This window comes from Galleria mellonella, unplaced genomic scaffold, assembly GCF_026898425.1.
Source record: "Galleria mellonella isolate WM207_F2 unplaced genomic scaffold, CSIRO_AGI_GalMel_v1 utg213, whole genome shotgun sequence".
In the NCBI taxonomy this organism is placed as follows: Eukaryota; Metazoa; Arthropoda; class Insecta; order Lepidoptera; family Pyralidae; genus Galleria; species Galleria mellonella.
In genome coordinates this window covers 3801901-3815422 of record NW_026442039.1, presented here as the reverse complement: position 1 = coordinate 3815422, position 13522 = coordinate 3801901, and the positions used below count along the sequence as shown (strand labels likewise).

At 32.2% G+C, this 13522-nt stretch overlaps 1 protein-coding gene across 2 annotated transcripts in view; it reads left to right on the top strand.

The window, feature by feature from the left end:
- The first annotated feature begins 2278 nt into the window (after positions 1-2278).
- Positions 2279-13522, top strand: part of LOC113511752 (facilitated trehalose transporter Tret1-like) — a 39985-nt gene continuing 28741 nt past the window's right edge. The window contains exon 1 of one of the 2 annotated variants that reach the window (XM_031913462.2): positions 2279-2520. In XM_031913462.2, coding sequence (XP_031769322.1) covers positions 2507-2520 — 14 coding nt within the window. In that variant the 5' untranslated portion in view covers positions 2279-2506. The remainder of the gene's footprint in view (positions 2521-13522) is intronic. The other variant, XM_026895465.3, reaches the window with a different exon arrangement.

The window sequence follows — 13522 nt, the reverse complement described above, 5'->3', positions numbered from 1 at the left end:
GAAGGAGAAAGAACTGTTAATAATGGGGTTTAGGAGCCCCATCATTACTAGCATACTACAATACTACAATACAGGGTGTATTGCTTGTAATGAGACTACTAATATTGTCAGGTCGACCTTCTCGCGGTTCCCCCTGGAAACCATCTGTAGGCGACGGTTACCACTTTCCATCAGGTGTGCCGTCAGCTTGTTTGCCATTCTAAGTTGAATAAAAAAAATCATTGTGTTCTATTCTAAGCGAATTCATCAGGATGGACTAGCCGACCTGCCTTTTCATTCTCATCTATCATCCCTCACTGGTGCCTCGCCAGCATATACCGTTGGTTCAGGCGAGGTTTCTATTCCATTATCATCCATTTAAAAAAAAAGCTGTTCGCTTCCGGATCTCCTTATCAACAGATGGGAGAATGTCCTTTTTAGTAAACGTTCTAAAATCCCGTCGTAAGACACTCTGAGGTTATTCTGGAGATGCGTTAGTTTTTTGTATGTATGTATGTATGTTCGGTTAAGTATTTATATGTATATATTGTATGTATATATTTTATTGTTTATTAGTATTCTTATATTTGTAAATTATAAACATGGGATTTATGTAGCTTCTCGTTTAGAATATTAGAAGTGTTATGCATAGAGATATATCCTTTTAGTTGTATTAAGTAATATTTAGATGTGTTAATTTGTCCAGTATCCAGTATTGTAATCGTAATTGTAACTAAATAATATGATGCTACTCACATTTAACAATGTTGCACCAAAAGTAAATTGAACATTGCAAATGAGTGTTTTTATGTTTTAAATTGCACCGTCTTATGTTAAGTCAAAGGAAGTTTTTAATTAACCACTGAGATACAGGCTCAGCCTAGTTCGGTGGCTAGTAGATGTAACTAGGTGTAAATTGTTATTAAATAAAGAATTATCAATCAATACCAATCATCAGTATCACTGTTGTGCTCGTATTATAATTGTAACTTCTATTATTTTTATTCCAAATTAGCTATTATTTTCTTTTGGTCTTTACCAATTCACAATTTCTATTAGACACTCAAAGGTTGACGCCATTTGTACTCAATCTTTTCTTAATAACTCTGTATCCTACAATTTAAGACATTACTGTACAATAAAGTGTTACTTGGTGGAAAGGGATTGTTAGTAATGGAAACTGAGAATCCCATTGCTAGCAATATACCTAATCAGGTCGACCACCTCGCGGTTCTCCCTGGAAACTATCATGGTTAATTCCTGATGAATTCATCATGATGGACTAACTGGCCTGTTTTCATTCTCATCTATCACCCTTCACTGGTGCTCCGCCAGCGTATGCCGTTAGCGCAGGTGGGGTTATCATACCAATTTCACCCATAAAAAAAAGTGTTACAAACAAACTAACTTTATGTAGTGACGGAGTAACAATAGAATGTGTCAGTAGAGTTCATCATTCCGGTGAGAGGTTTTTATTTTCAACTGCAGGATGTCATAAAACTAGATAACTACAAATACAATACAATATGGCAATGCGGGGTGAAAAGGATTTTTAGCAATGGAGTTTGCTCCATTGCTAACAATACGCTCTATTAGGTCTACCTCCACGTGGTTCTCCCTGGAAACTATCGTGAACATATCTTATTGAATTTGTCACGATGGGCTAACTAACCTGCTTCATCCTCACCTATCATCCTATACTGGTGCTCCGCCGGTGTACACCGTTAATGCGGGTTGGGTTACCATCCCATTATCACTCACTAAAAAAATATGGCAGTGCAAAAGAAGAATATAGTAATAATAATAGTATAAATATACCCTATTTTTTTTTAATGGATGATAATGGAATGGTAACCCCGCCTGCGCTAACGGTATACACTGGTGGAGCACCAGTGAGGCATGATAGATGAGATTGAAAAGGCAGGCCATAACTGGGCTAACGCCCATCATGATGAATACACCTGGTATTTAGCACAATAGTTTCCAGGGAGACCATTTGGAGGTCGACCTGACAGGGTATATTGCCAGCAATATAGAAATCCGCATTACTAACAATCCCACCCCCCCCTCCAAATATAATAGGTATATCTTAAACTATAAAAGATAGACGCTACACCCAATTTACCCGCTAAATTTGCAAAATAATTTATGCAACCCGGCTAAAAAAGACATTCCTAGGAATTCGGATGTGTGGCTACTCTAAACATTTTCCGCGGCAAAAAATGACAATGGCAAAAACGAAACGTGATAGAAAATATTTACTGGAACGCGCGAAAAACTAACACGAGAGCAGAAGTGGACTGCTGACAGTACAAACTCAACCGTCGCAGGACAATCACGCGACCGGCGCGACGGACCGCCATGCCGTATCGTTTCGCGTAACACTATTTTTATTTCGAACATCACTAAAAGTGGCCTTACAATTGTTTAAAATAATAATAATATGACAGTATTTCTACGAATAAGTTACCTACTGTGATATTATCGTGAACTCTTAGTTATTTATTAAACAAATTTATACAAAATAATGGCTGATGAAAAGTGAGTAAACTATATAGGCGATTCACATATTACACATTTAATTACGATTCTCTTATTTTTTTTTTATATTTTAAGTTTATATATCTATTAATAGTTTGTATTTGAATAGGTAAAGAGAATGAATCATTAAAAACTATAAATATTTTGGTAGACACTCATTTTGAATTGATTAATCGGCCAAACACGTGTGACTACCATGTGTTTGGTACCTATACTGTTGGAGTTAAAATTGGATACATGTTTTTTATTTATATTATATCAAATTTATAAATATTATTAATCATTCCAATCTAAATATCATAATCTGTGCGCAGCTTTCTTTACGCATCATCTTTCCTTTGAAGTGCTTTGAAGCAGAGATATAAACAATCATAGAATATAAATAAATATATAAATAAAATATACAACTGCATATTTATCAATGTGCGAGGTATTTATTATTTGTTAGTTATCAGATATTAAATTATACATATTTTCACGCAGCCGGGTCACACACTTTTGGAGGCAAGTTAACCGGCTTGCCTTCAAATGCGTATATTTTTGCACAATCAACATGCATGCGGTCGGCGAGTGAACACTGTGACATGCATAATAGAAAAAATATAATTTTTCAAATTTTTCCATTATTGTTTTGAACAATTAGAACCTATTTTAAAGGTATGATGTTGATATCATTATATATGTTGACAAAAACAGATGTACGCGATTATAGATGTAGATATGAACAGATAAACCATCGTTTAAAATGGTTTACTCCTATGTTTTATAAAATATTATTGGTAATTCGAAAGAAATACGTTTTTTTGCTTTATAAAATTACAGGCGAGGTAGTAACTTTATTAAAATATTGCTATGAATTTTCAACCATACATTAAATTACTCTTGAAATAAATTCCAATAGGTCGATATTAAAATTGAAACGATTCTCATTCTCAAGTTATTGTAGACCAATCCCAATTATAACCTAATTCCTAACTGCTGTTTCTTGAGTGTAGTATAAAATTGTCATTAGTAATAGATTGGATTGGGGGGAAAGGGATTGTTAGCAATGGAGTTTGACAGCCCCATTGCTAGCAATATGCCTTATTAGGTCGACCACCACGTGGTGCTCCCTGGAAACCATCGTGAACAATTCTTGTTGAATTCGTCACGATGGGCCAACTGACCTGCTTCATATTCACCTATCATCCTTCACTGGTGCCCCGCCGGTGTATACCGATAGCGCGTACCATTCCATTATCATCCATTAAAAAAAAATAGATTGATATTGTTATTAGATTTAAGAGTAGACAGCAGTTTCGGTTTGAAGGGTGGGATATGGCGTGAATTTACAGGGTACAGAGGAATAACACCTGAGTCCTCAGGAATGGCAACGCATGGGGGGTATCATGGGTGAAACAGTATAGTCTGCTATGTCCATGGTACTGCTCATGTCTATAGGCGACGGTTACCACTTTCCATCAGGTGGGCCGTCAGCTTGTTTGTCATTCTAAGTTGCATAAAAAAAAAAAAAAAAAAAAAAATAAAAAAAAAGTTATGAATTATCAAACTATGTATAATTAATAATATAACAATAATTGACAAGGGCCGAACGAATTTTGAATTTTTCCGCATATTTTACTATAGAATATTTATGTGCCGTTATTTCCTGTAATGATGTATAAATCAAGAGGTAAAGAGACTCGCTAAAAATCGTAGTGAGTTCCATCGATAAGAGCTCAGCTCTTAAATAGGATAAATAGACAGATAGATAGATGGATTTCGTGTAATGTATAGGTGATAGGTGAACATTTCTATGTTACTATTTTCGAAATAAAAAGCCGTGAAAATGCGCAGTGTGGGTCCTATCATATTAAGTATATATATACCTCTTAAGATATTAGGAGAGGAGGGGGTGTTAGTATTAGGGATTAGTAATCCCATTGCCAAAAATATACCATTTTAGGTATATTCCCCTTTCAGGGGAACCGCGTGGAGGTCGACCTGATATTGATATTGATATCGATGGGGACTAACCTTCTCATTGAGGGGGGAAATGGATTGTTAGCAATGGAGTTTGACAGCCCCATTGCTAGCAATATACCTTATTAGGTCGACCTCCACGTGGTTCCCCCTGGAAACCATTGTGAACAATTCTTGTTGAATTCGTCACGATGGGCTAACTGACCTACTTCATCTTCACCTATCATCCTTCACTGGTGTCCCGCCGGTGTATACCGATAGCACGGGTGGGGTTACTATTCCATTATCATCCATTAAATAAAAAAAGAAAAAAAAAACCTTCTCATTGATAACAATCTCTTCCCCCTAAATGTTGGTAATCACGCGGATGCTAATAGTAACGGAATTAAACAAAATTCCAATCAACTTTCCAGTGATATTGGCTTCTTCAAAGTAACACCTAATTCAGTAAATTTGGACATGAATTTTATAAAATGTATGCACAGTACCACTTATGCATTGCAATTATCGTTTGAGAAGTTTTCATAAATTATTATATGCAATATCACGTGTGATCAGTTGCTATGGTTACGTATCAATCATTAGACGGCTTTATTTTATTTACTTTATGTTTATTATTTTATCGGAATAGACAGTTGTGATAATTACTTCTGCACTTAACTGTCGTTCGTCAACAGATTCACTTGTAATCTGACTTATAATTATTACAGCTTTGGTATTTACTAGTATTTTTTTAATGGATGATAATGGAATGGTAACCCCACCCGTGCTATCGGTATACACCGGCGGGGCACTAGTGAAGGATGATAGGTGAGGACGAAGTAGGTCAGTTAGACTATCGTGATGAATTCAACAAGAATTGTTCACGACGGTTTCGAGGGGGAACCACGTGGAGGTCGACATAATAAGGCATATTGCTAGCAATGGGGCTGTCAAACTCCATTGCTAATAATCTTTTTCCCACCCAGTTACTTGTATTACTTTATTATGTTTGTATTAAAGAAAAATGTATGTCCACTAGTTATTGTTTCTTAATACGCATACTGCTGTGTGGTCCCGGCATAGAATAAGCCACCCCTTCTTTTCCCGTGGGTATCGTAAGAGGCGACTAAGGAGTGCGAGGAATGGGCAGCAGCGTCCCGATCAGCGTTATTAAATGACGGTTTCAATAATAAATTACATAAGACTAGATATTTTAATATATCAGGTACGTTTCAGTACTTTATTTGGATTATTTTTTTCTCATAACTTCATCGGTGTGATCAAGAGAATATGTTGATTGACTGGAATAAATATTGTATCCAAACTTCTACGTATAGACTGATATTCTTGACGATTGGTTGAACAGTTAAGGCATTATAAAGTAATAAACAAACATATTTTCCCATTTGCAATATTAGTAAGGACCATAAAATAGATAAAATTATTTAAACGCGGAAACTTTCATTCAAACCAGCAGATAATGCAGATAATGCCGACAGATCAATTTACCCTCTGATTGGTTAGGTATAATTATAGTATTATTGCATTTATCTATCTAAATATAATGTATGTGAGATTACATTGGAATTAATATGCAAAATAAAAGTTCTTATAATTAAAAAAAAAAAACACGATCACTGTCAAAATACGAATATAAAAGTAAAAAAAGAAATAATAGCCAGAGTCACGCAGGATTTACATTCAAGTCGCATTTAAAAGTTATATTGGAATAAGTAAACTAATAAAAACATGCATGAACCCTGAAAACATTACGCTTATTTTTAAGTCAATGGTGTAAAATTAAAATGTCAGCTGTTCCATACATTAATAACATACATGTATATATATATATATATATATATATATATATATATATATATATATATATATATATATATATATATATATATATATATATGTGTATGTGTATAAGTTTTTATTTATTAATGTTATATTATTATTCATTTACTTTTATTATTTATATATGTAGGTATATAGAGCTGTTTTTATTGTGTTATATATTCAATTTTTTTTGCTGGGTATTATATAGTTTATCTTTAATTATACGGTTATTACCCTTATACATTCTACAGTTTTCTTTCAGCTTCTCAAAGGTTGACTGTAAGAGATCCCTTTATGGGATAAATCCACCATTGTATATTAAATCATTTACCAGTATTTAATCTGAGTTATGTACAATAAAGATTTTTACAATACAATACAATACATACATAGAGTATTTCTCTACAAACGCTCTCTAGGTATGTTTTTGTTCTAAGGTTTTTATTTTAATTATATTATTTTTTAATTGAGTGCAAATAGAAGTAGAAAAAATATATAAAAGTTCAAATAAAAACCTTATTTTTGTTAAAATAGGCCGAATTAAAAATACAATCGAATTAAAAACATAAACTCCAGTGATAATTATTTATCTTACATACTGTAATACTAATTGTATTCTTTCTTTGTACCAGTTTGTGTGCATAAATATGTAAAATAAAATACTTCAATAATCATTCCAATTTAGCAATTACATTGTCATTATAGTCGTTAATAGCGTGCACGGACGCGGGAAATCCTAATTTCACTAAATTTCTCGTTATGTTTGTTTTGTCTTTCTAGACTTATAATGGCGACTAGAGATAATACTGGACTTATAGTTTAGTCTGCTTATAACTATAATAGTTTATGGGATGAACAAATAAAATTTTACAGGAATCACAGAAATAATCCTAGTTTTGAATTTATTCCAAATATGAAAAGACCAAACAGTAAACAAAAAGTGATATCGACTTATACTTCCGAACCGATATAAAATAGTTTTAAACATTTTTTTTAATTTATTTATCTATTAATTTTTGTTTATATATGTATGTTATATAGAAAAAAATTACATCAGTTGAAATTTACTTGATCAAATAAGAATTTACAATAATTATTTAAATATAAATTAACAATATACTCGTGTGCTGTGTGGTCCCAGCATAGAATAGACCACCCCTTTCTTTGTCGTGAATATTGTAAGGGACGACTTAGGGAATTTGATGGTCGAGGCATCAGCAGCAACGTCCCTCTTAAAACATCAAAGCTTAATTGCGGTTGTCAATTTGTCTGCCAAGCGTGGCAATTACTGGTAAAATCTCTCTTTTCAGGGAGATTTATGCTCAGCAGTAGACAACAGACAGCTGGTATGATGATGATGATGAATATATTTGTATATAGGTGTTTCAACCGTGAAGCAGTTATGTTTGCATGGCTGTGTTTCGGTTTGAAGGGTGGGATATGGCGTGAATTTACTGGGTACAGAGGAATAACACCCGAGTCCTCAGGAATGGCAACGCATGGGGGGTATCATGGGTGAAACAGTATACTCTGTTAAGTCCATGGTACTGCTCATGTCTATAGGCGACGGTTACCACTTTCCATCAGGTAGGCCGTCAGCTTGTTTGCCATTCTATGTTGTATAAAAAAAGGTATTAATGTATTTTTTTTTTATTATATACCATAGAGAAGGACGTATATAAATTATTATAGACATGTCTGTTAATTGTCATATATTATATATTAGTTAGATGGAACTAGTGACCAACTGTTGACATAAATAAATACGGCTTTCACAATGGCAAATACTGTTCAAGGATGTGCCCATCATCTGAGTTGGTAATCTAATAATTTAATTTTAATTGTTCTCTGCTGAACAACATAACAATAAATTAACATCAAATTATAAATTAATAATGTCTTTGTTGTCAAGAACTGAAACAACAAAGGTTGTTGACCGTATCATGCAGTCCGCGGATGTGATGCAGTGTGATGGCGGCATAGACTTGGCCGTTAGCCGAGTACCCTTCACCTTGCCACCGAACAAAGTGCCCAGAATTAATTTTGGCACCACTCGACGACGTTTCTATCTCTTCTTCTAGATTTACGCATCGTTCTATTTCCAATATTCAAAATTTTGAGTTTGAAATGAACATAAATACTAGATACAACTCATCGATTGTTAATGCATATCAAAGAAAAATCAAATCAAAAATCCTCCTAATATTATAAAGAGGAAAGATTTTATTGTTTGTTTGTAATGAATAAAATCAAAAACTACTTAACCGATTATAATTATTCCTTCACCTATGTGGGCTATATATTATTTTGGAGATTTCTATCAATCCGTACAAGGCCGGGTCGTATGTTTAGCAGAATATAAAAAAAAAAAAAAAATATTTTTCATATTTGCAAGGCATATCAGAGGCCTTCATGAAGATTGTTTAACAAATCTTAACACCAGAGTGCTCCACTATCTCATATCTGCTAGTTTTTTTTTATGAATGATGTAGAACGTTAACCCTGCTTGGGCCATCGACACTTGCGAGGTTTCAGTGAAGGATGATGATAAGAGAGGATGAAAGAAGATTAGTTAGCCCATTGTAATTAATTGATTGGTTCTCAGAATGGACCGCGACTACCTCACAGGGTGTATTACTAGCAATGAGGTCACTACTCCTTGTTGCTAACAATCTCTCCAAATATTTACACGTATATATTTGGTTTTCATTACTAATATTCGGATATTTCTGTTTTTTATTTTATTGCCTTGGGCATAATATGGTGTATTATTATACCATGCCATAATATTGTATTTGACCATGGTGTTGTTTATATCTGTAGGTATATATATATATATATATATATATATATATATATATATATATATATATATATATATATATATATATATATATATATATATATATATATATATATATATATATACATATAATTTTCCATGTCATGACTGTCAGATGATTTAAATGAAAGAAAATTTAAGATATATATAAAAAGGACTCTCTGTACAAAAGCATATTATAAATTAAATGACTATCTAAATGACAAAACTGCATGGATTTGAATATTGTATTAATGTGAATTGTATTGTAAATGTAATTATTGTAATTTTTTTAAAATTAATATTATTTTATATAGTAATTATTATAATTATAAATTGACGTATCATAAGAATCTGTAACAGATGTATATGAATAAAGATGATTTATTGATTGATTTATGGATCACTTATAACTAACAATACAATGCTTCAAATATTTCTCTAATATTATGAGTATTGCATGACGGAAACTACACTTTTTTATTATTTTGTTTGCTTTAATTTTAGCGGCAAAGTTATCTGATTGTCTCCAAATTATACATTGTAAATGACGTCTAAGTGTCTAATTTTAAAGTCACAAGATGCCAAATGCAACACAGCACTAAAAATAATGTATAAGCCCCGAATTGTCTTTCACATAAATACTAGCTGACCCGGCGAACATAGTTATGCGCTCTATCGCCATTTACCGAGTCTATTTTTAGGGTTCCGTACAAAAAAGGTACAAAGGAACCCATATGGTGCGACTGTCCGTCCGTCCATCTGCTTGTTTCGGCGCTATCTATATCTTGGCAACTACTAATGCTATCCTTTTGAAATTTGGAATAATTTTACATATGGTTTTGCACATGTTTCAGTGAAAATAGTTAAAAAAAATATTTTTACATTTTTTGCTATGTGTCCAAAACTAAGTATTACAAAATTGACCTATTAGTCCGAGTATCATATAAAAGGACTATATTCGTACATTTAATAACTGATTTATATTTATTTTTATGATGTGTTTTTTTTTATTATGATTGAAATATGAGAATAATTAAAATTTAAAATAACAAATCTAAAATAATTGCAATTTTTAAAGTACTTAAGAATATAAAAAAAAGATGTTTCTAATTCTAATATTATATAATAAATATATAATAAAAATAAAAGTAAGTATATATGGTTAGTTGATTATTATATGTGCGAATGAAATCTCAACAAACTGTGACACTGTGTTTTATTCCGTTGAAATATTTGGCTAGCGTGATAATTATGCTAAACATTGATTGTTGTAGCGACATCTTTGTTTCAACAATGAAGGGCAATCAGCACCATGATTTGCGCTTTTTAATACAAAATAGTAAAAAATGACGATTTAAAAGTGCTTGTAAACAATTCTATTTGAATAAAGATGATTTGAATTTGAAACAATCAATTTAACTATTCTATTAATACAGGAAATGTCAACATTTGAAACGATATATGTATAGATGGATATTTGTTACTCTTTCACGCAAAAAACTACTGAATGAAATTTGGTACACGATAGGTTATATCCTAACTCAGCAAATATGATATTTTATTGGTCCGGGTGAAGTCACGGTATACAACTATTTACTAATAAAATAAAAAATTAAGTCCATTCTATCTAATGGATAGAGATATAGATATCCTTGTCTCAGATATTTGTTTCTTTAACCTTAACTGTAAACCTAAGTTTCTAATTGAGATTATATTCAAGCTATTGTTAAGACTTAGAAGAAGAAAAACTAAATTTGTAATAATATCAAGTCAAAACTATTTATTTAGTTATTGAATGTCGTAAGATAAAGAAATCGTCATTTAATTTTCTTTACCGTTTGTTTTTACGCTTAGTTTTTCGTAAAAAATAATTTGATAACTATCGGAATAAAATATTAGTTTTAGAGCTTAATTTAGAAATTTGCATCTCAAAATCTCGTCCAGTATTTATTGTAACATAGTACCCAGTACCCATAGTACCCAGTCTGTGATCGTATTTAAAACAATTCCAAAATTATGTTATTTAGATAAAGTAACGCACTAAGATTTCTTACAATTTTCGATATGTTATTACTTTCTTTAAAAAATCATCATCATCAATAAGAATAACAAAATATATCCGTGAAATGAATATAAGCTCGAAAAATGCAGTTTCGCTGAAACTTATATAATACTTTCCCATTCTCAAAAGCCTGGCAACACACCTGCAATTTCTCTGATGTTTTGGATGTCTATGGGCGTCGGTAATGACTTATGATTAGTAAGCCACATGCTCGTTTACCTTTCATGTTATAAAACAAAATTAGTTCTTAAATAGTAATTATTTATTATTATTTATTTATTATTATATTAATTAACTAATGGAACTGGACAGTTTCCCAATTCGCTTCCTTAACAATCACTATAGTTTAGTTTTTTTTTACAACACAAGTAAGTGACTATCGCCGCCCATGATCACCCATAACACCAAAGGTATTAATTGCAGGTATGCTGCCGGCCTTTTAAAAAGGAATTTGCTCTTTTCTTGAAGGTTACGATATTGTATCGGTTCGGAAATACTGCTGCTGGAAGTTGATTCCAAAGAGTGGTTGTGCGTGGAAGAAAGTGCCTTGAGAAACGCACGGTGGAAGACCGCCACTCGTCCAGATGGTTAGGATGAAACTTTAGTTTGTGACGGTTTGAATGGCGGTAAAAATTAGCAACTGGTATCAAAGCACTCCCCATGATAAATTCGGTAGAAGACGCACATAGATGCAACATCTCTACGCAGTTTCAGTTTCTGAATTCTCTTAAATTTCATATATCGAACGTCATGCGGCGAACATGTGTTGTAATAAGTACAGGCTCTTGTTGTCATTCAGTTATCTTATCAGTAATGCAAAACATCAAAAGAATCGTGTACTTTGATAATGGCACGGTTGTCGAGCGTATTTGAATTAATTAACAGGCTAGAGTTTCATGATGTGTGACATCATTATACTCATTTGCTTAATGTTGATAGAACAATTGGCTTTAAAAATAACATGTGTGAGGTAAACTGTTTTATTATTCCTAATTATGAGCACCTAATTGGCTTTGTTGACGGGAACAAGCGGGGCCACATTGCTAGTAATATACCTACTATATCAAGTGGGGGAATAGGGATTATTAGTCATGGGGACATTAATCCCTATTGCTAGCAATGCACCCTGCAAGAAACAGGTACAAACGGCCCCATTGCTAAAATATTCTTCCTGTCAGGATGACACCCAATGAAAATCATTGTGATGTCTTGGTGAATTTTTCATGATGGACCAATCGACCTGACTTTATCTTCACCGATTATCTCTCATCGGTACCTCGCCAAAGTAGACCAACAGCACAGGCGCAATTGTCATTCAATTCTCATAATTAGAACAGTCACTTTGTTGTGAATTTAATTGATCGTTTACAATTATATTTTTATCACACAATGGTAAACAACCTTACGGTCTGCCTGATCGAAAAGAATGTTTAAATAAAAGGCAATTGTTGATAAGTTTACACATTAATTTACGCTTATTAATAATTATATCTTTAATCACAGTTATTTATTGAATATTACATATTTATTTATAATAGATTATCTTTTATTTTTTGTTGTTAAACAACAGAAGTGCATCGTTTGTCTGCATGATAGATAGATATGTATATATTGTAGGTACAATTCATGTTTATATGTCTAAAAGATATCTTTACCATAATGTATATTTACCTTACTTTATGCTAATCTGTGTACAATCTAATTAGTAAAAATAAACATATGGTACTAAAACAGTCGGTTTAAATATAATATTAAGCAAATTACAAGTAGATTTTACAAATAAACACAGCAAGCCCAAATTAACATAGAGCCAACACGAAAGTAAATCATATTATTTGCAAAAAGAATTATCAAAATCGGCCAAAAAAATATAGATGACTAGTGATTCCGCCCGGCTCTTCGACAACAAAATATAATAGCCTATATAACTGGCTAATAATGTAGTTTTCTGTAGGTGCAAGAATTTCTAAAATTGGTTGAGTATTTTTTTCATATACATGTATATAGGATGCTACCAAATCATCTACATTTGCTTTAAAGGGATATAGTATTATGTATATATATGTTACGATTGTGATAAAATTTCGTATCTCAAATGTCTTAAAAATAGAAGTTAATTAAAAAGTAAATAAAAAGAAATTTTTAATATATTTTATTATATTTTACATTTGAATATATTTGAAACTGGAGTATATATTATATTAGACTTAATGCTAAATTTGATAATGGGTACATTTTTACTACATTTATGTAAGGTACACTTGCTATATAGCTTTATTCGTTATATGTGTCCAAAAACTTTAATTGTGTTAGCATAAATTGATAGAGAG